This window comes from Chlorocebus sabaeus, chromosome 13, assembly GCF_047675955.1.
Source record: "Chlorocebus sabaeus isolate Y175 chromosome 13, mChlSab1.0.hap1, whole genome shotgun sequence".
Taxonomy (NCBI): Eukaryota; Metazoa; Chordata; class Mammalia; order Primates; family Cercopithecidae; genus Chlorocebus; species Chlorocebus sabaeus.
The window spans coordinates 15236499-15259492 of record NC_132916.1 but is presented as its reverse complement, the minus strand read 5'-3'; the positions used below and the strand labels follow the sequence as shown (position 1 = coordinate 15259492).

Below are 22994 nucleotides of genomic sequence, written 5' to 3'. Positions count from 1 at the left end.
AACCTACATTTCAAATTATCCCAAAGGATTAAATATTTAAGAAGGACTGCAAATAAGACCATAAAAATTCATTAAGCTACTGAATTTCTAGCAGAGTCTTATTCATTTGCAGATGTACAGAGTCAAATTACAGTGATGTTCCTTAGGGCCAGTGTGTGTATGTGTGTGTGTGTGTGTGTGTATGTGTGATGTACATACACAGAGCATTCACTTGTAAATGCAGTGATTAATGCCAATCTCCCAGGCTCAAATACACTTTCCTTAAAAGTATATATCAATAATAGCTGCTGATTAGAATGTGTATTGTGTAACCTAGTAATCACTTCATTGTTAATTCCCATATTTGAGGAGTTAAAATGAATTACAATGTAACAGTTATCATTCAAGAGCATCAACATTGAAATACTACCATAGTCAATATTTTGGTATACATTATTTTTGGTAAATTCAATCTTAATGTTTCATTAATACAATATACTGCAGAACCCCTGCCAAAACAAAAGATCATCTTGATCTTAGGTAAATAAACATACATGCACACAATTTCTAAGAACACCTTAAGAGAACAAACTCTGGACAAATTATGTATTCATAATAATTATTTTCTATAGATGCTCACATACTTGACAATACAAAATGTTGAATGTAAACACCTAGGAATCTTTTTTGCTTAACTCTGAACAGCTCAAGGCACAGAATTAGAACCAGTCAGGAACTCAACATGATACAGCCAATCAGTACTATTCATTTGATGTCACTTTTAAAGGGACAAATGCAAATTTATTTGGGATTTCCAACCTCTGGATTGTCTTCCATTGTCTGACCCTTTCTATTCCTCAGCAAGTTAACTGTGGCTTCTTTTTTTGGTTCTTTGATTGTTACAACTTGAATCACTCTTGTTAATCTGATTTTATTTCACTCTCCTTTCCTTTTTAAGAACATAAAAATAATTCTGTCATGCTATCAGAGTGCTACATAACTCATTATTGAAATTGTTCCTCGTTGCTATTAGATGAGTTAAGCAATATTGCTTATTCTCAGAGTCTTATCAGTACCTGATTTTCATCCCAGCCAGTAAGAAATATATGATAACTCAGAAAGTGAGTTTTCCCTTGCTCACTCATCCGTGTTTCCAGTGAGAGTAAGAGATCGGCAAACCACTCAAAAGCTCTTGCATCCCGGCAAATCCAGTAGAAATACACCTGTCAAGAGAGAAGGCAAGTGAACGGATCTATCCCTCTTTTCATATGTGCTGATAATCACAGACTACTTTATCTCCCTCAAATTATTTGAGCCCAAATGGGCACTTCTGCAAAATAACATGTTTTTTTTTTTTTTTTTTTTTTTTTTTTTTTTTTTCTGTCAGTGAACAAACAGTCACACTGTGATTTCTTTAGAAAAAATTCACATTGTGTTTGAAAAAGCCCAGAGTGAATTCAGAGAGTCAGGAGCCCGTGGGCCGTGCCAGTTTCTCTGGATGAGGATCAACTCACCACATTTCTGGCTGTGCTGCCTCTGAACAAGATTAATAATCATAACTAGCTGTGCCTTTCACTGCTCCCAAAGGGGGATAAACCGTTAGACCAACCCCTTCATCTTTACTTATGACCTAAGCTCTGGATTTGAACTTTGTTCTCCAGAGACCCCAAAGGCTTGGGCACTAATCCACTTCACTAGCTACGGTCTCTGGAGAGTGGAGATTATGGTAATTTCAGAATCAAGTCACACAGGCCAGAAATTTCCACTCAGTGAAACATATCAGTGTCCAAGAAAGCCGGTGGGTGGTGGCTGTGCCTGTGTGTCAACTGCTATAATGAAATTATGTCTAGGAAGAATTATTTTTTTAACTGTCGGTGTTAAGCAAATGGCATGTGACAAGAAGTAGTTCGGGTTTGCTAAAATAAAAGCTTAGTTTTTGTGCTTCGAGTTTCAAATAATTGCATCTAGAAGAAACCACAGGAGAGAAATCTATTAATTCTCCCAATTTTTCTCACACTCCCACCCCTTGCTGCCCACACCTCTCTCTCTTGTGCCTTCTCCCCAAAGAGATATCTCTACGGCTTAACAATATCCATGAGGGCTGGTCTTGATTCCAGCTGCTGCCTGGTAAATCCCCACCAGGAAATACCTCATGTGGTGATCAATGTTCTCTTCTCCCCTTCTCTGCCAGCCAGCTTGTAAGCTCACAATCATATAATCAGAGCTATAAATGAGATTTAATTAATAGATCAAATTCATGAGACAAAAATGAGTTTATTTCAAAGCTAAACATCTTGTCTATTCGCTTCATGTTTAGGCAGGACTTTATACTATCAATTATTTGTAAGAGTAAAAGATGCTGAGAATAAGGCCTCTTCTTTCAAGAATTAGGCCTACATATTTGTTGGACAGCTCCTGTTCACAAGGGGACTTCAGATATTAATTTCGGGACAAATAATCCCTCAGTCTCTAAGCGCAAAGACCTTTTCTCAGGAAGAGAGAGGGTTGCCTTTCTTTTCCTGACACTTATTTCTTCCTGGGGATGATCTGTGCACAGCCTCTCCAGGCAGAGCGAAGCGGGGATTCCCTTTGGTGACGCCCTCTGAATCCCCATGAGCAAGGTGCTCAGGTTCATCCATTCGCTCACTGATTCAACAAATATGTATTGAATGCTTCCTACCTGTCCAGACTCTTCTATGTTCTGGAACTATACAAGTGAACAAGACAGGGCCAAAAAAAAAAAAAACAAAAAACAAAAAAAAACTGATGTCCTCTTAGAGTTTGCATCTTAGCAGGAGAAGGAAGATGATAGGTCAGTAGAATATAGGCTATGTCAGATGGTGAGAAGTGCATGCAGAAACCCCAGGTGGACTAGGAAGTGTTGCAATATTAAGTCGAATGGTCAAACGGGGGCTCATTGAGCCCTTTCTTGTTTTTGGCCTCTTGTGTTCACTTTTATAGTTCCAAGGCATAGAACAGTCTGGAGACATAAGAGGCATTCAGTACATATTTGTTGAATCAGCAATGGATGGACATGAACCCTCAATTCGTGGAGATTCATGTCCCCTCTTCATGAGAAGGGGACATTGGAGCAAAGACCTGGAAGAGGCGAGGGAGTCAAATGCTTAGGGGAAGAGCTCTGCAGATGGTGGGAAGTTGTCCTGAGTGAGACCATTCCAGGAAGAGCCTGGAGGCCCATGTGGCCGGAGGCCAGAGAGGGCAGGGAGAGCAAGGAGACGGGCAAGGGGTGGGCTGGGGGAGCCATAGCGTTGTAGGGCTTTGGGGCCATCGTTGACTTTCACTCTGAGGCAGGAAAGCACAGGGAGTTGGCGAGCAGGGGAGTTCCATGGTTCACCGCAGGTGGCAGGATCTCTCTGGCTGCTGTTTTGAGAACAGAACCAGGGGATGGAGGGTGAGGGAGGAGGAAAGGAGGCCAGTTAGGGGCGGATTTTATATTCGAGGTTGGTGATGAATACTGCTATCTGCTTTCTTTTCACTTTGTGTAGTGCCTAATCCAAATTACTCTTTGAAAACCTTAGCTCTCACTTTGCCTTGCTTTGCTCTGGGTGGAAATGAAAAATCTACTGGCCGAATTAACACGGTGCTCACCTACGCACGACCCCCTCCTCCCTGGCCTTGGTAGTCTGTTTCATCTCAGAGTATGGCACTGGGCATAGAGCAAATATCATTGATTTATTTTCTCCCTTTCTCACTTTTTAAGGAACATGCTTAAAACAGATTCATAGATGGATGATAAACCAGAACATTTGCTTTATAAAAAAAATCCTCCAATTTCAAATCTAGTCCCAGTCATACTTTCTTGAAAACTATCCCTATCTTAGCTTCCTCCGTACATGAAACTTTATCCTTTCAAATAGAAATCCTTCTTTACTTTCTCGTGCCCTAGCTGCGTGTCAGTGTTCTTCGGGTTTGTTAAGCCTTTTATACTTTTTGCTTCCTTGTAATGGCTTTGTGTGTTTTTCCCTCCGTAATTGACTCGTAAGTGACACTGGGCAGCTTTGGTGTAAGAGGCTATGGAGGAAAAATGGATAGGCTCAGTAGAAGCGTTTCAGGCAGAAAAAGAAAGAAAGGGACTTTGAACAGAAGCAAAAGGTATTTACTTTGACTTTCTTTCATCTTTCTAATGGTGGGGGACTCTCACTGGGAAGGGACATAAGAGTTCTACCTCTGCATTTCGCCCATGAGAAAGGACCTGGTCAATGACAGACCAAGTATCCCAAACAATAGGCTACAACTCTGTGATCTGTGCTTTCCAATGCTCACTCCACCTTAGTCTCCAAAAATAAAACAACCCTGAAATCAGCTACCTGTAGAAAGCATGCCTTTTCAGAATTCCATGGCTGATCTCAGAGACCAAAAATACTTGAATTTACTTTAAAAGATTTTATTAAATAGAAAGTCATTCTCAGTAAAATAACAAAAGTTCTGAACTTTCATAGTAATAAAATTATTATCTTTTTTACAGGACTCATCCCACACTTTTTTTTTTTTTTTTTTTTTTTTTTTTTTTTTTTTTTTTTTTTTTGAGAGGGAGTCTCTCTCTGTTGCCCAGACTGGAGTGTAATGGCGGGATCTTGGCTCACTGCAAGCTCCACCTCCCGGGTTCAAGTGATTCTCCTGCCTCAGTCTCCCAAGTAGCTGGGATTACAGACATGTGCCACAATGCACGACTAAGTTTGTATTTTTTAGTAGAGATGGGATTTCTCCATGTTGGCCATGCTGGTCTCGAACTCCTGACCTCAAGTGATCCACCCACCTCAGCCTCCCAAAGTGCTGGGATTACGAGCATGAACCATCGTGCCCAGCCACATTCTTGTAGATATAGTGGATGTCTAGATGTTTTGGGAGGCCCCTCTGGGACTGTGTCATGGGGTTGGTGGTTCTGTGTGTATGTGGCCTGTCACAGACCTTAGCTGTCACATCGTTCCCAAGCACTAACGATCAGCCCAAACTCAGCCATGTCCATTTGCAAAGGGCTTGGGTCTGAGTGACGGTCACAAGGCTGGGCTCTCTGTGTGTCCCTTCTCATTTTCATGTTTTCCCAAGCCTAGGCTTCTCTTTAAGAATTCTTCAGCAGCACATAGGGACCAGGTCAAAGAGGTCTGGGGCCAGTAGGAAATAGAACTCTGCTAAATTTTGATAAACAGTTTTAGAAAATGAATTGGGAAGCACTACCAATCTGTGTTACTACGAGAGCTCAGACTCTCCAATCAAAGTTGGATGCTTTCAGGCGATTGCATCTCCAAAGCTTGTGCTACATCTTGAATAGATATCCATGAACACAGGCAGAGGGCCCTTTCACAAACACAATCTGTATGTCTTTATATCCAAAGTCAATTTCCAGAGGATGAAACAGAAAAAAAATTATTTACCTATATATTTATTTATGGCCCAGAATCCCTCTAAACAAGGAAAGTGTACACAAGAATACAGATTTAGGATACAGTGTAGCATGGTACAACAACTCAACGTTGTGAGCCTATGAGATCCATCTGCAGTTGTAGACTGCTGATGGCTTCACCATGCAGGTAGAAGTTGCAAATAACTTGTGCAACTGGGCACAAGTTTCTTAACTCGAACCTAGATTACTGCATATGTAAAATGGCAATAAACACAGAACAATAGCTCATGAGGTTATTGTGAGGATGAAAGGATATTTTTACTGAAGCATTTAATGCAACGTCTGGCAGACACAGTAAGTACTCAGAAGATGTTTGCTGCTATTGTTGCTATCCTTGTTTGTCATTTGGAGGAGCTTAGAGAATGAAGAATGAAGACAATCTATTATAGAGCAAAGAGGGACATGCGTCTTGCTTGGCATGTGTTCCCACTGGTCACTCCTGGTCACTGAGAAGGGAAGCCAGACTTGACCTCTGGCACCAGTGACAGAACCAGAATCTCAGCATTCATCATGAAGCTGTGCTCCATGAAGGGGAAGCCCCTCACCGGGTTCGGTGTGTACTAAACCAGCCTAGAGGCATTTTACAGGCAGCCAGGGGCCCACCTTGACCATCGCCTCCTCAAGGAGAAGGGCAGTGGCTTGCAGTGCCACCTGCCTCCTGCTGGGCAGCATGCCTCTGTATCCCACATGGCAAAAGAAAGAACAGAACAGACAGAAGCTTGAAGCCAGCAGGATGACAGAAACTCTGCATAGAGGGAGAATCAGTACCGTTTTCCAAAAGGAGAATTTCTCTCCATGAAAAGATAAAGACTGGTGTTTAGAAAATATATTATCTACTCAATAAATGGTCACTCTTATTGTCCCGGTTTTTATTTTGTTTTTGTTAAGGGAATCCTGGATTAATACAAGAACAAATAAGAAGAAATAAAAGAAGAAATATTTCTTCTTAATGATAAGCCTGCCTAATGTGTAAAACTTCTAGTTTAAAGTGATGCAATTATAAAATTGTTTTTCTGGTGAACCATTATAAGGCCAAGACCAGGCTTTGTGAATCATTTTTCATCCTTAAGACACTTTCTGAATGTCATTATCCTCGATGTTAACTATTTCATGACTATATTGCTACTTTGCCCTGTGGCTGAGGACTGATTTCTTTTGGGCCTCAGTTTGGTCTAATTACAGTTAATAATCCTTATTGGACAACTGAAACATTCTTTTCTTTTCTTTTGGAGACAGTCTCGCTCTATCCCCTGGGACTGGAGTGCAGTGGCACGATCTCAGTCCACTGCAACCTCCGCCTCTCAGGTTCAAGCAATTCTCATGCTTCAACCTCCTGAGTAGCTGGGATTACAGGCACCTGCCACCACGCCTGGCTAATTTTTGTATTTTTAGTAGAGATGGGGTATTGCCATGTTGGTCAGGCTGGTCTTGAACTCCTGGCCCCAGGTGATCCGCCTGCCTCGGCCTCCCAAAGTGCTGGTACAGGAGTGAGCCACCACACCTGGCCTGAAACATTATTTAATAGCAGAATGATTCCATAAATTGTGGCCTACCATACTGTGGATATATATTCCATACTATGGAATACTCTAAAGACACCAAACAAAATGAAATAGATCATCAGGTATTGACACTGAAGGTGCCCCAAGTTATGCTTTAATGAAAAACAAAACAAATTGCACTTCCTCTTCCTTCTACACACACACACCCCTATTTATGCATAAATGTGTATAGGTATATGCATATAAATGCACGAAAAAGGAATGGAATGAGACATATTCAACTGTTTAATAGTGAGTTTCTCAGGGAGCAAAGTTGGGGAGGTGTTTAGTTTGGGGATGGAGGTGAAGGGAGATTTTAAAACATTTGTGTATTTCATTGGACTCTTTTACAAGAAGACCGTAGTCATGGGATCTGTGGTTAATAGACTAAGATATTAAAAATATTAATACTGGTTACTTCTGTACAGAGCAATGGTGAGGGCTGATGGGGTACTGAGGCCTTTTGAGGCCCTCCAAGGAAAGGCAAGAAGCACACGTTTCTTCAGGAGAGGTGCGCATGGCCCCTCTTAAAGAGGCCAACTGATAGCAGCAATCTTGGTGGTGAGTGGAGATGATCAATTCCAGGAGTAACCAGAGCTCCAGTGTGAGGGAGAGGGAAAGTAAATAATTTCTCAAAGTAAACAGATTAAATTAAATGCATTTTTCATTCACTAGAAAAGAGAGCAGGCCCTCCTCTGTTTTATTAATATATTTTAGTACAGTATAGATTTTTTGTCTTTTTTGGCCTCTTTCCCTTGTTCCCACTGGCCCGTGCTGTCTTTTCATTTGAATTATCTCTTTATTATATTAGGTTAAGAACCCAAAGGCCATTTTGCATGGGACATACTATAAATACCCATTATCATGGTTATATATTATGGAGCTGATGAAGGAAGACAATTTATGAAGAAACGAGATTATCTCAGTTTTTGTATAATCTATTGTATTGTAGTCTGAAGATTACATATGCAGTTAAGAAAACGCACCACATCTTGCAGTTGGCAGTTCTCTCAGTTCTGACTGCACAGCTGTGATATTAGGGAGAACTAAAATGTGTAAGCCAATCTATTTATGTCAGCAATCCTCTCCCTCCCTCCCCATTCATACACACCTATTTCATTCATCATTTTGACAGTTTGCACAAGCAAACCATCCTAATTTTTTTTCAAGAGCTCTTTTCACAAATTGAGTGTGATGTAGAATTAATCATACCCGTTAGGCAGGAGGTGGAGGACTTTATCGCTAGAGGGCATTTTTCGCCCCCAGCATTCAGCTTCCTCCATATTGCATCACAGAGAATTCTCAACCACCCTCAGCCTTCCCTCACCCCACAAGGGCACAGCATTCTCAGCTGCCTTCAACTCAGTGAAGTTTGGCTCTTACTTCTCTGTTGAAAATATTTCTTTCATGTATTACAACTTTTTTCCATTTTCATCACAGCAAGCCATCATTATACTTCTTGTTATTTTGCCTTCTTGGGAAATCCCCTCCTGCCCATTCTTCCCCCTCCCCTTCCACTCCCCGCCCCCTCCCAGATCTTTCAAAATAAAAGTACTTACAAACATGGAGATTTTAAGACATCAGCTTCAAATGGAAAGTACTACCTATGACGCTTCCCACTAAGGAAGTGGCAGGCGTCTTGTTGGTTATGCTCCTGCGTTTTACTTAGAAGTTTTCTAGAATAATGTAGCAGAGGAGAAGAGTAAAGAAGTTCTTGTTTGCCATGGTGACAATTGAGAAAACTTTGGTGCCCATTTTTTACTGTAGACTTGCAACTTGAGTTTTGTGTGTAAAAATCTATACCTTATGCCAACCAGTGTTTTTACACATGGAGGAAAAAAATCACACCTAATTGCAGTTAACCATTTAAGCTTAAAATTCCAGCTCTCAATGCCTATGTGAGTTTTCCTTTCCTTCCTTATTACAAAAGAGAACAATCTGAAAACTATAGTCCAGACTTAAAATTGTGAAGACACCGTTAGATGAATACGTACTGCTTTGCTCTGCGCTGCACTTCAAAAATTATATAGATGCTGACAGTTTAGTGGAAGGGGTAGTCGTTACATCTCAAAAGCATATGGGTAGCCCTGACAAATAATAGTTACATAAGCCTAACGATAGCTGTACTCAAACCAACACAAAGTTGCTTTAAAAGAGAGAAACTTCCTAAGCCTGTTCTCATGCCTGCAGACGTGAAGGAATTGGATCTGAAGTGTAATTTTCAGCCTCAAGTTTCAATAGCATGAAAACCTCACTTCTTCCATGAAAGAGCTTTGAAGCGAAAATCAGAAACACGCGCTCAGGTCCTGACTCAGTGGTGAACCAGCTGGGTGACTTTGGACCAATCGTCTCCTCTCGAAGTACAGATACTGACTTTCATGGTCCTATGCAAAGCTAGGAGATTAGGGCCTTTAAGTTAGTTTGTGATCCCACACTTCAGCTTCCCCTCTCCCACATGACATTATTTCTGCCCTTATTTTCAGCTGAGTCGTGTCCAAATAGTCCCTCACATTTTTATAAGCGATGAAAACATTGCTTTTATATTTTTGACTCTACGGTTTCTGTTTCTTGGAATAGAAATCAATGTCCCTATTTTATGGTTTTGTGGTGACTGCAGTGCTGAAAGCCTTGAGAAACTCCACAAGCAGAGCCCAGGAATGACAATGGAATGCTGAGAAAGGAGGTGGTATTAAGACTTTGTAGGCTCCTGTATGAATTTTAAGATTTTGGGGGGTTCTTATAAGATTTTTCCTCTATGTTCCTAGTAAAATAATTGGAATTTAGTAAAAATCATTGAATAATCTTTTTGGTTACATAAACAAAATCTTAATACCCTTAAATTTTAAAGAAAATTGTATACAGAAGCCATTGTTTATTCTTTTTGGACATGGAGACATTTATTCACTCATTGATTTATTCAATATTTTAACTATATATATAGTTATCACATAATATGTGTGTGTGTGTGTGTGTGTATGTGTGTGTGTATAAAGATATCCAGAGAAGCTATGTTCAAGGAACTCACAGTCTGTTAGAGAAAATAAGATTATTTTGCAAATCTTAATGCAGGAAAGATATGTGACATAACAGGAGGGCAACAAAGGAGTGGTGGAGGTTAAGAGAAGGGGGAGGTGATTGTGAGTCGGGTATGATGAGAGTGAGACTTTGCATGCCTCTGAGCAGGACTTGAAATATTAGCTGGATTAGTGAGTGAATGAAAGTGAGACACGCTATCCACCACCATCTTCCTGTGAAGCGCAAAGTGACTTTTAGTGTCATGGAAACCATGAAGTAGCGAGCCACCTCTCTAAGCGGGTTTTACTTGGTAGGCAGCAAGAGGGAAGGAAGAACTTAGGGTGGCTGAGAAATCATCACGAACCAAAACAAAGCATTGCTGTGAGGTCCAAATATCCCAGTCACTTGCTTTGTTAAATATATGACGGTGTAGAGGAAAGAAGATGAGCTTTGGTGCCAGAAGGATCTAGATTCAGACTCTAGTTCTAGTATTATTTAGCTCTCTGTGTGCCAGGGCCCTCGTCAGTATTGAGAATATTACCTATCTGAATGAGCTATTATGAGCATTCAGTAAGATTATTCTATCATTTCTGTTAGCTTTGTGATCTAGCTTCAGTTTTCTCATCTGTAAAATGGGAATGAAAATGATAAGTATGATGAAAAGATGGCATGAGATAGTGCATGTAAAATGCCCAGTTTCCTTCCTGTTAGGTAGTCAGTGCTTGATAAATCTAGGCCATTAGTAGTAGTAGTACTGGTAACCTATTTGTATCTTTGGTAGATACAATCAGCATTTAGATAATCATTTATATTTCTGTACACACATTTCTATATTAATGTTTCCATATTATTTGTCTTATTTAGCATTAAAACTCTCTGTTGGATATGGATTCTTATTTCTCCACTATGTGGATCAGGAAACCCAGCTCAGAGAGGTGAACTGCAGGCAGTACTTCAGTCAGGGTGGAATCAAGCATGTTCTTTGATAACAGCAAAATTCAGGTGCCGATTCTATGAGCAGGAATCCCATGGTCTTCCTACAATATTGAACTAGGGTTGCAGGAGGAGCTGGGGTCACATCTACCATGTGTTGGTTTTGTCATGGAAAGAGCCAGATGAACCTGAGTTTGAATCCCGATTCTGCCTTTGATTACCCATGTCTTTTCAGGAAAATCAATTTAATCTCTCCAAGCTTCAGGTTCCTTATCTGGAAAACAGGCTTTGTGTTATTTACTTTATAAGGTTATTGGGGAGATTAAAAAATTCAGATGAGAAAATGTATGTCAAGAACCTGTCACTTGGAAACTTGGGAAATAGTTAACTCCTGTTTCTTAGTTAGCAGAGACCCGAATTTAGAGATCTTCTGGCCTGCATTGCCTGGGATGCTTCACAGAACACGATTTCTTGACAGGTGTTAGGTGAGGAAAGGTTCTGTGGCTAAATAACCTTGGGAAAGATAGATGAAACAAAGCTGAATGAGGCTCTTTTCTGCAGAACTGTTTTTTAGACACAGAGTCTCGCTCTGTTGCCCAGGCTGGAGTGCAGTGGTGTGATCATGGCTCACTGCCTTGAACTCCCTAATATTTAATTTTTTTGTAGAGATGATGTCTCACTATGCAGCCCAGGCTGATCTAGTCTCAAACTCCTGGCCTCAAGTGATCCAAAGTGCTGGGATTACAGGTGTGAGTCACCGTGCCCCAACCCCGCAGAACGTATTTAATGACTAGTAGATGATGTCTTCCAGCGTGTGATGTTGCAGGAGCATTGCTTAAGTTCCTTTGACTATAGAATTCTCTTTAGTGGATCATGTCAGGTGACAGATGTCCCATGTTTTACACACTGAGACCTGGTGGTTAAGTCAAGCATCTCCCTTTGATAGCTGAGGACACTGTGTACAAAGGGTTAAGCACAGAAGATACGCCGGACTGGACCCAGCACCAAGCTCGCCTGCCATCCTCACTCCTCCTGCATTCACACAGCTTTGGGTTATTAGGGCTCCTTGCCTACCATTCCTCTAGTGCCTGCTGCTGGTCCTAAGAGGGTCAAAGTATCGGATGGAGTGTCTAGATATGACAAAGGAGGGAAAGAAATTCTAGAGGCATCTAGTTGTAAAACATACAAGAAATGACAAAAGGGAGATTCAGAGCAGGATGACCACCCCACAGCAAGGTGACCAATAAATCCCAGTTGTGGCTTCTTGTTAGGACTGGGTCCACGAGAGGAAGACATCAAATTGTACACTTGCAACCACAGTCTGAAGCTAAAGAGACTAAGGAGAGGTTGCCTGTTAATATTGCAAACTGTCACCCAGTCACATAGCCATTTGCAGCCTGTCCATATTTTATTGAGATGAGCAATTACATGTCCTGTAATGGCAATGAAGCAATAAAATTTATGTCTTGTCATCTTTAACAAGATTAGACATAACCCTACTCATAAATGTAATACTGAGTGGAGATTTTTAAGAACATAAGTATAGTTAAGGATCCTTGAGTTTATCCCTCATAGTTAATTAAAATCCTCCCCAAGAATTGGCAGATGATAGATATAAGGACATTGAACCTTTTAATCCATGGAAGGGTGAACTAATGATTTTTCCATACCTTGCTCAGCTTCAGCTGGGTCTGCGCCTCACTGTATTTGTACCATATAGATTTCAGAAGAGCAGCGAAGGGAGTGACTCCGATCCCCGCGGCAATGCACACACTCACTGGGTAGTGAAATACATCTGTCAGGGCAGCTCCAAAGGGCCCGTCCACTGCCAGCCTGGAATCACAGAGGAACGCAGCCTATTTGACCTTCAGAACACCTTGCTTGTGAACCCAAAACCATCTGGAGCTGGTGCTTTTTATAGGACGTGTTTGCCAGTGCACGCAGAGGTTGACTCTGTGCCGGAAAATGCCCTATCTGGAGAGCCTGGGGTTAGCATGAGGATTTCCAGCTCTGCCTTATTGGGAGACAACCAGGTTGTCCTGGCCCGGGCACTGTTCATAGAAGGACAAAGCCTGACATCTCTCGCTATAGCTCGGGCCTCTTCCATGTGGCATGCTCTCCTTACAGTTCTTAGAAGCTTGTTTTGGCTCCAAGTATCATTGAGGCTGCTGGAAGAGCCATCTCCCTTTCCACCCCAGTTGCCATCAGGGGGAAAAATCTGGAAGCATCAAGATAGCTTAGCAGGCTTCTCTTTCCTCTTCCTAGTGTCATTCTCCCCTGTTTACTTTTGGTCACACATCTTAGTAGGTTTGTGTAATTTTAGTCTAATGGAAGCCATTCCTTTGGCATAAACAGAATTTTGAAGTCATTTGTCAGTTCTGTGGAACTTCTAAAACCCGTTATTTTAGATTATACTGACTCAAAATCTGTGGTAATTAGGCCTTGGGTAGCACTGGTATTTTTCTTTGCTTAGCAAATTTTTCTTAATCAGGATAAAGTATATTCACGGAATAAATAAGAGGGTCCTTAGCGTGGTCCTGTGTAGACTGGCCCCGAGTTCTTCTCCGTCTCTCATCACTGGTTTTCACTCAGGTGAGATCTTAATATTCCTAAAATATTAAATACACAATACTCCCTACTGCCACGGGGCCTTTGCATACGATACCCTTTTCCCTTGGAACAATCTTCCCCAGTTTCTTTCCTTTTTTTTTTTTTTGAGATGGAGTCTTGCTCTATCTCCAGGCTGGAGTGCAGCGATGCGATCTCGGCTCACTGCAGCCTTCGCCTCCTGGGTTCAAGTGATTCTCCTGCCTCAGCCTCCCAAGTAGCTGCGACTACAGGCACGTGCCACCACGCCCGGCTAATTTTTTTGTATTTTTAGTAGAGATGGAGTTTGACCATATTGGCCAGGATGGTCTCGATCTCTTGACCTCGTGATCCGCCCTCCTCCGCCTCCCAATGTGCTGGGATTATAGGCATGAGCCTCTGCACCTGGCATCTTCTCCAGTTTCTTCCCTCTCTCCTTAGTTAGTTAATAGTTATTCCTCTGGTAGGTCTTATCCAAATCATTCTTTTCCTGTGGAAGCCTTCTTGAACCCCTCAGATGAGGTTAAATCCCCTCTTATATAATTTATAGCTACATGTTCCCCTCCTCTATAGTCCTCATCACAGCTGTAATTTTACAATGTATTGGTGTGTGTGCATGATCTGATTGATGTCTGTCTAGAGCTGTGAGGTCTAGGAAAGTAGGAGTCAGGGCTGTCTTTGCTCACTGCTGCAATGCCAGCGCTCTCTGACGTGAAGTTGTTCAATAACAATTGATTGAATACATTGTAAAGGGAATGTTTAAAATATTTCAGTCAGCAGAATGTATTCAATAACCTCAACTATTCCAAAAGCACACATTTACATACGAACAAAGATATGCTAATTAAAAGGTTTCTGAGTTATTCATCACCATTCCCCAAGGGGTGTCTGTTGAAGACACCGGAGGTTGGCCCATTTGGGCTTTACTATGTGTTCATGAAAGTTCAGTTGGGTTTATTTTAAACTGTTCTATATGCCAGACTTCCTAATAATTCAAATGAACTCTCCTCAAGTTAATCTTAATTAATAAGGCTTTATTACATATTGATATATGGAAATGGAAGAATAAAAATAAAAGGTCATTAACCAGAAATGGTATCTTAGCCCACTGTAGATTATTCCATAAATAATTAGATAAAGGAAATTGAGAGAAAGAGAGAAAAAAACCCTGTACATAGATTAAAATGTCTTATTGTTCATTTTTTTAAAAGAATCAGTCGTATTGGGGATTTATTTGACACTGATTTAAAAAGATATCAATTAAATCCAAAGAAGAATTTTGTAATTGATCCACAGAAATATACAATAAACAAATTTCTACATCTTTAGAATTGAAACTCAAAGCTACAGGAGAAAGTATTTAGTCTCCGTTCCCTGCTAATACAGTAATCCTCCTGCCACATCCCTGAGAGATGATCATATTCCGATGTTAAACTGCAGGGCACCTTGTTCCACTTAGGGGCAATTCTAAGTATTAGACAATTTTTTCTCGTGTCTTACTGAAATCTGTCTTCTGACAACTCTCATCTTTTGCCTTTCTGAGAAGCACATTCCAGATCTTTTTCCTTTTTTGCATCTCAGGCCTTTCAATAGTTGATCATAGCTATCACGACACCCCAGTTGTTCTTCTTTGGGCCCAAATTTCTCCATTTCTCCAGATTTTTAACAATCTGAATCAGCTTCCTTTGCACACATTTTTGTTTATCAAGTTTATGCAGCTATCCCCGCCTTGAGTCAGACACAGCGTTCCTAACAATGCTGCTCAGAAAATGATTCGTCTTGCCTGCATCCATGTCCTGTGAGTCCTTGTTGGATAGTTCAGCAGCACCCCACCCTACCCCATTAAGTTCCAATCTCATCTCTCTGAACTGACTGCATTTACTCCTCTAATAAACACTTCCATTGCTATCTCTGTGGTAGGTGACCATTCTTATCTTGGTAATAATAATAGTAGTTAACTCTTTGAGCACTTACCGTGTGCGAAGTATTATGTTACGTGTTTTTATGGACTGTTATGTTTGATCCTAAACAAAGCCATGAGTACCATTATTGTCATCTTCATTATACAGATGAGGAAACTGAGGCAGTGTGTTGCATACATTCTCCAACATCACACACGAAGTTGGGCTTTGAACCCAGCTCCTCTCACACTGCAGCCCCCAGCTCTGGGCACAGGATAACTTGCTGAAAATGCTATCAACTCTGAGAAATTCCTCTGTTTTCCTTCAGAAGGTCTAGTCTTTTGAAAGAGCTCACATTCTCTCCCTTTTTCTTGGGCTTAGAGGAAGAGGTTTCTTTGTTCTTTTTCTGGGCTTGCTTCTCCTCCTGGGTTTCTCACTTATGAATTCCAGGGGCTGGATTAAATTTGTCTGGGATCCAAAGCAGTAAAAAGATCTAGTGCTCTCCCCAATATGGTAAATTTAATTCAAAATTGAAACAGTGGGGAACTGTAAAATCATCCAAGGAAGTCCAATAACATCCTGATTCTTTGTATGTTGAAGATTTAAACAAATTCTAGTTTTTTGGAAGGCTTTGCCACTCATACATATGCCTATACACATACAGAGGCAGAGGGTGAAACAAATTAGTGAATGGAGGGAAGCAGCTCTGTTTATGACAACTCATTTTTATCGAGCCCATAATTACTTACTGAGTGACTGAGGGTCAGGGCCTGTTCTAGGCCCTGGGAATGGTAAAGTGAACCAAACAAAGCCCCTTTTCTCATAGAGCTTCCATTCTAGTGTGCAGAGATAGACAGTAAACAAACAATCAAGCAAATATTTAGCATGTCAGGGGGTGGTATGTACTATAAAGAAAAATAAAGTCAGCATGTGGCATCATGGCGATTGAGTGACCGCTGGGGGTTGTTTTATGTGGAGTGGGAAGGAAAGGCCTCACTAGAAGGAGACATTTGAACAGAGACCTGAAGGAAGAGAGGAAGCTGCCTAGCAGAGATGTGGGGAACAGCATTCCAGGTGGAGGGAACAGCAATGGCAAAGGCACTGAGGACTACATTTTTAGTGTGTGTGAACAACAAGAAAGCTGGAAGAGCTAAGCCCAGGAGGGAGCAGGAGGTGGAACAGATGAGCCCAAGGAGGCCCTGGGGATCCTGTTGGGCCTTGCAGCTGGCGATGCACTCCATAGGCAGAAAGCATATCAGCTACTGAGTAACGTGTACTGAGTTCTTCTTGGGGGACTGGCTGAAATGCTATCCAGTTTGTGAAGGGGAAGGGTAGTTGATAGAGCGGATAAGTGTATACACACAAGGCAGAAGCCAGATAGCAAAAAGGATGAAGCCTTTTGCCTTGGTGTTGCCAAGGGGAGAGCAGGGACCGAGAAAGCAGTTAGATACTGTGCCCTGCATATGTGTGTGTGTGTGTGTGTGTGTGCTGGGGGGGTTGGTGAGGGTGGGGTGCTGTGCAGTGCTTCTACTTTTATGTCTGATTTTAGGCATTTGCACTGCACTCTGAACCTTAAAATTTTATTACATTGCTTCATTTCCACTATAAAAAAGAAAATAATCAGGTGTTGTCGTCTGATCTGGGGCTCTGGCTTGAGCAGATGATGTTTCTACTTGGGTTGGCATCATACCATTCTTGAGGACCGGGGTTTGAAAGGAAGCCTGTGACTCTTCCTACCCACTAAATACAACCAAGCCCAGCAGTGCAGCTACAGCTCAGTAGCCTATGAAAAGAGGGAAAGCAGGACGATAAGCTGATTACATTTTGTGTCTCAAATTTATTATGGTACCTTGTTTGTCACCAATAAATATTTGTCAAATTAAATGAGATAACGAATCCATATTGGCTCCAGGGTTTCATTGATTCTTTTGTCAAATCTTTCCTCTGTATGCACTGCACGTCAGACACTGTTGTAGGCACCGGAAATTCTGAGGAGGAAAGACAATGTCCTGCCCTCAGGAACTTCCATTCGAAGTGTCTCTACCGAGCTCCCTACCGAAGTGCTCACGGCAGTGGCTGCTTCTTGGTAGTTCCTGATACCCTCCAGGGATGGCAGAAGTAGGAATCTCTTGATGCTTCTTTTCAAATATGAAATTCTTCCAAAAATGATTTTCTCATCATTTTTTTGGTGTCCCTGTTATTCCAGAGCCCCAAATGTGTGCTTTGTAAGCTTTTGGGTAACCCTGCGTGAAGAGTGGGAATTGACCTGAAGCCATTGTTTACTGAACAGAGCCAAGGAATGGTCATTTACATTGGCACTTCTGTCATGTGCCCAGGATTTTTCTTTATCTTTCCTCCTCCTCCTCCTCCTCTTCCTCCTCCTCCTCCTCCTCCTCCTTCTCCTCCTCCTCCTCCTTCTCCTCCTTCTCCTCCTTCTCCTCCTTCTCCTTCTTTTTTTGAGACAAGGTCTCACTCTATCGCCCAGGCTGGAGTGCAGTGGCGTGATCTCGGCTCACTGCAACCTCTGCCTCCCAGGTTCAAGCAATTCTCCTGCCTCAGCCACCCAAATAGCTGGGATTACAGGCACGTGACACCACACCCGGCTAATTTTTGTATTTTTAGTAGAGATGGGGTTTCGTCAGGTTGGTCAGGCTGGTCTCAAACTCCTGACCTCAAGTGATCTGCCCGCCTCGGCCTCCCAAAGTGCTGGGATAACAGGTGTGAACCCAGGTTTTTCTGAATAGACTGATGGTGTGGGTTGAGTTGTGTCCCCCATTGACATGTTAAAGTCCTAACCTCAGTACTTAGAACGTGGCCTTATTTAGAAATAGGGTTGCAGACATAATGAATAAAGCTAAGATGAGGCCATGCAGGAGTGGTATGGGCCCTTATATCCAATATGACTAGGGTCTTTGTAAGAAGAGGATACAGAAACATAGCATCCTTGTTATGAAGACCTGACTTTACAAATATAATCAAAAAAACTCAGACTGTGATAGAAAAAAATGCCTAGAGTTGTCTCACTCATTGCAGGCTACATAGAAGTAACCAGGTGATGCTTTAGGAGCTGGGAGAGAAAGCCCCTTCCTGGATCACCCTCTCTTGGCTGAACATTAGTTTTTTTTCTGTTCTTTTTTTTTTACAGAAATAGATGTGTGTCTCCGAGAAGTCTACAAAGTTATACTTTTTATACACATTCTCAAATTTAAAACATGGGCTCAAACTCACCATCTAATAAAGATATTGCTGAATCTTGTAGCATGTTGATGCATTAAGATACCTTACTTTTTATAATATTGCGATTTATACATGAGAGAAATGGGCACGAACCTTGGCAGTCTCCAGGGCTCCTGGAGGGCCCGTCCCTCTGCCCCAAAGGCCTCCAGTAGCGCTGCCGTCCAGTCTCCTGCTGCCCGGATGTGCACGCTGAAGAAGTCTTCCTGGGGGGCAGAGGTAAGGGTGAAGGGGTGCCACTCCAGCGAGGATATGGCCGAGCACTGCACCAAGATGTACTGCCCTGGCGCCATTTTAAAGCCACGCTTTTTCATGTGAAGTTCCAGGACTCCGGAGGGGTGGCTTACTACCTACGTGAGAGCAAGAGAGTGGGTTGCCTTTGTCCTCAAAATAATAAAGAAACACCTTTCATTCCATCAAAGGTGTTCACAGTTTTAGATGAGCTTGTTTCAGGTGTAATTTATATATCCCATCTGCTATTAGCTCCCAACGATATTTGCCACCACTTTCACATCTGTGTTTGCAACTCCAGCAAGAATGATGCTCCTCCGCTACAGAGGGCGGTGTTTGAAATAGCTGTTCCCAGGTGCAATTGGTGCCTAGCATGTGAGTCCATGTGTCAAATGGCCAGGCTTTCCACAGCACAGTCAACCAGACCCAAGAGAGTAGAAGCTTGCATATTATTATGCTTAGGGTTATTAAAATAGTCACCATATTAGCTCTGGGTTTTTAACATCTAGGAACATTTTGTTAGCTTTTCCAATGATCTGCATCTTGTCTCAATGTCCTGTGAATTAACCCTCTTATTTCTTCAGGCTTAGTGAAAAAGGATCTTCAAACTCACTTCAAACTCTTTTCTTGTTTTAGTTGAATCTACCTTCAAACTCTTTTCTTTTTAGTCGAGTCTTATCCCGTGTCCTGACTCCACTGTGAGTTTTAGATGTAGGGAGGCGTTACGCAAGGTTTCTAGTAGTGTTTATAAAAGTTTTATGACTTGCTGCTTATCAGAGGGAAAGAGCTAATTTCCCTTCTTAGATTTCTATCTTGTTTCCTGAAAAATCTCTCAGGCCCTCCCGTCTTCTTTTGTGACAAGAAGTATAAGGGAACAAAATCTAGCATCTAGATACAGTGACAGTATTTTTCCATTCAAAAGAGAATTTCACAGCATTTTAATCATTGATTCTAAGTTTCCCCTCTCCCTACTGGTATCTGTTCTGACACTGCGGTTAAATGGTCTCCCTAGTAACAGCTCGAGTAGGTTTCCAGAAGTTTTACAGTCTGGCTTTTGATACAGCCTGACATCCTTTGGTGCTTAACTTAAAAACAGCAACATGGAAACAGCTTAAAGCAGAAATAGGAAGCAATTTCTATACATCTGCTTTCATGAAGGCGGCTACAGAGATACAGGATTACGTTAAAATTGTATTAGCAAAGTGGGATAGGTTTGGCTGACGGAGAGTTTCTTCTTGGACATTTCAAAAACTAGGGGAGAGTATTTGGCACCTTTTCACTCTCCTAGGCATGGATTTTTTTGGTCTTGGTCTATCCCTTCCCAGCTTCCTCCAGCAAGAGGTAAACATTGTGAGGATGTAGAGATGTGAGAATGGGGGGTAAGCCTGAAAAATGCTACCAGGAGCACGCCGCTCACGAGGGTAGAACTCTGTCTTCATCCTTCCTCTCCATTTTTCTTCCCCACAGTGGTCCTTCTTGCTCTGAACCTTATGGTGACTGTTTCCCCTTCCTCTGCTTGGTAGTCCCCAGTGAGAGTGTATAGATTTGAAAATGTTATTTGTTTGCAAAATTTGTGTCTTTACTTGGGGAAGGAAGTGATTATCCTTCAAGTCACTATGACCCATGTAAAGCACACTCACTCCCCTTGCATTTCACCCTAGAGAGACCAAAATAAAGAAAAAGCGGATCATTCCAGTGCTGTACAATAAACCTTTATCAGAATTCTGTGTACCGTCTGGAGCCCTGATCCCTGTCTTCAGCAAAATTAGTCACACTAAAAGATGCTCAGGATACAAGCAATTATTAGAACAGAAGATGAGCCTCTAAATTACAGACAGTTCTGCAATAAAAATGGCAAATGAAAAACTTGGGCTAATAAAAAATTTTCATCTACACTCAGGCTTTTATTCAGACATAAAGCTACATGCATACCTTGGTAATGACAACTTCTTGTTGAAATCGCCAGAACCTAATTATTCTTTCACATGCATACAAGACTACAGGGCCTAAAATCCATTTCCAAGCCTGCAGAGAGTAGCAGAGAGAGAGAAAAAGGAATGAAAATAGAATCCAAATATTTTCAATTTGAACCAAATCAATATAAAACATGATGGGGTTTAGACATTTTTCCTTTAACTTTGGGCCAGTTATCAACAATCAAGATGTCTCCTTGCATTATATACTATAACATTCAATTATTTCTTGAAGTCTACAAGCTTATTTAAGAGATTAAATTTTTCTATATTGGTTTTTATGCTTACTTGATCAATGATGCCTTTATGTAATTAGAAATAATTGAATTTGCAAAGAAATAAAAAAGCAGATTGATGTTTATGTTACATATGATAGGGTCATAAATGCTCCCAAACTCAAGCCAAAGTCAAAGCTACATTACTCGCCCAACACAGGACACAAGAAACTGCATTTTAAAATCTCAAATAGTAATTTTTTGGGCCAAGAATGCATCACAACTAGAGGATCTGCCTGAATAAACACAGAAATACACACACACACACACACACACCACACAGAGTTATATAGAGTAAAATATAAAGTTAGTTTCCTGACACCTTAAATTTAAGTTTATCTAATCACAGCAAAAGGCTCAATAATTGTCTAGAGAATTGTGATGGTGAAAATGTCCTTTTTAAATCAGATGCTATGTGAACTTTTGGTGAGTATAATGTGCATTACTGATGATCAATTTACCAGCAGGCTATTGTATCAGGCGCTCTGTACAACATAAGGTGTCTTCCTCAGTAAAAGGGAAGGGATGGGAAGTTACAAATTTTGAAGAGTTCTATTTGTACTGAACAATCCCATGAGGCATATGTATTGTCTTGATTTTACAGAAGACGGAATTAAGACTCAGTCAGATCAACCAAATTGTCCAAGGTCACAAAGGGAAGAAGGTGTCTGGTAGAGATGTGAACTCAGATACGCCTGACTACCCAGCCTGAGTCCTTTCCAGGATCCCAGGCTACCTCCCATGTGCATTACCATATTATCGTGGTCCTTTCTGTCCAGCCCTGAAATTGATACTGAGGCTTGTTTTCCAAAATATTAGAAACTCATGAACTCATTGAATTTTAGGATATTAAACGGTCTTTTTCTTTTTATAATTTTTATTGTTTTAAATAGACAAATAATAATTGTATATATTCACGAGGTACATAGTGATGTTTTGATACACATAATGTATCATGATAAGGTCAGGGTATATTACTCTATTCATCATCTCGAACACTGATTATTTCTTTGTATTGGGAACATTCAATACCCTCTAATTCTTCTAGAATTAAAAGAAGGAAAATCCTGATATTCTGAGTTGCCTGGAGAGTCCAAAGTGGACCAGAGAGAGCCAGGGCTAGAACTCAAGCCTTTTCATGTGTCCCTACACTTCCTCCTAGGTTTTCTAAATCCACCCCCTTTCTCCTTGAATAGTATCTAGGGAGGCAGGAAAGATGCCTCGTCTTCGGAACTCAGACATTCACCACCCCTCACCGACTGATCTGTTATTCAGTGCTCCCTGACCGGTCAGCTGGCTCCGTCTCTTCTGTTGGTGGGTCACAAGCATTTTAGCATTATTTTTACTTCCTTTGAGTCACCACTTTCTCGTTTTGTCTATTTCTTTTTGTTGATTTCTGGGTCTCTTTGCGTGGTCCCTCTTCTCAACTACATCAATCACCTCTGCTTTTTTTTTTTTTTTCCTGGGGGGCTCTTGGCCTCATAAAAGCTAGATCGACGGGGACAACACAAGGTAATTTGACCCACTTATTTTTTCTGCCTCAGTGAGGCCCAGCAATGTGTTCAGAACAGCAAAGAGAATAAACCTTTTGTCCCCCTATGCTGTGGATGACGTGGTGAAGATGATCAGCGTAAGGGGAAACTAGGAAGCGTCCCTGGGAAGCTCGGGGTTGGGCCAAGCAAAGGAATCCTTAGGTCTCTTAAGCTTGAAAGAACCAGAAAGCTTTGTGAGAACTGCTTTGGATGTTTACAGAAATGAGAGCAAGAACTGGCAGCTCTTTCTATGTGGGCTAAAAGAGATATTTGCAAAGACATTCATAGTCTTCATATATTTTTTACAAATAATCTTCCCCACCCATTTTAGAGAGTTTGGGGGCATCACACACTTCATTTTGGTGATGTCAA

The 22994-nt window shown here is 41.4% G+C and overlaps 1 protein-coding gene across 1 annotated transcript in view; it reads right to left on the bottom strand.

Moving 5' to 3' along the window:
- The window catches only part of NOX3 (NADPH oxidase 3), a 66961-nt gene that overhangs the window by 21900 nt on the left and 22067 nt on the right, over positions 1–22994 (bottom strand). The window contains exons 8-11 of the mRNA XM_073022314.1: positions 20775–20867; positions 18708–18961; positions 12561–12723; positions 1056–1202 (exon numbers count right to left, since the gene is read on the bottom strand). Coding sequence (XP_072878415.1) covers positions 1056–1202; positions 12561–12723; positions 18708–18961; positions 20775–20867 — 657 coding nt within the window. The remainder of the gene's footprint in view (positions 1–1055; positions 1203–12560; positions 12724–18707; positions 18962–20774; positions 20868–22994) is intronic.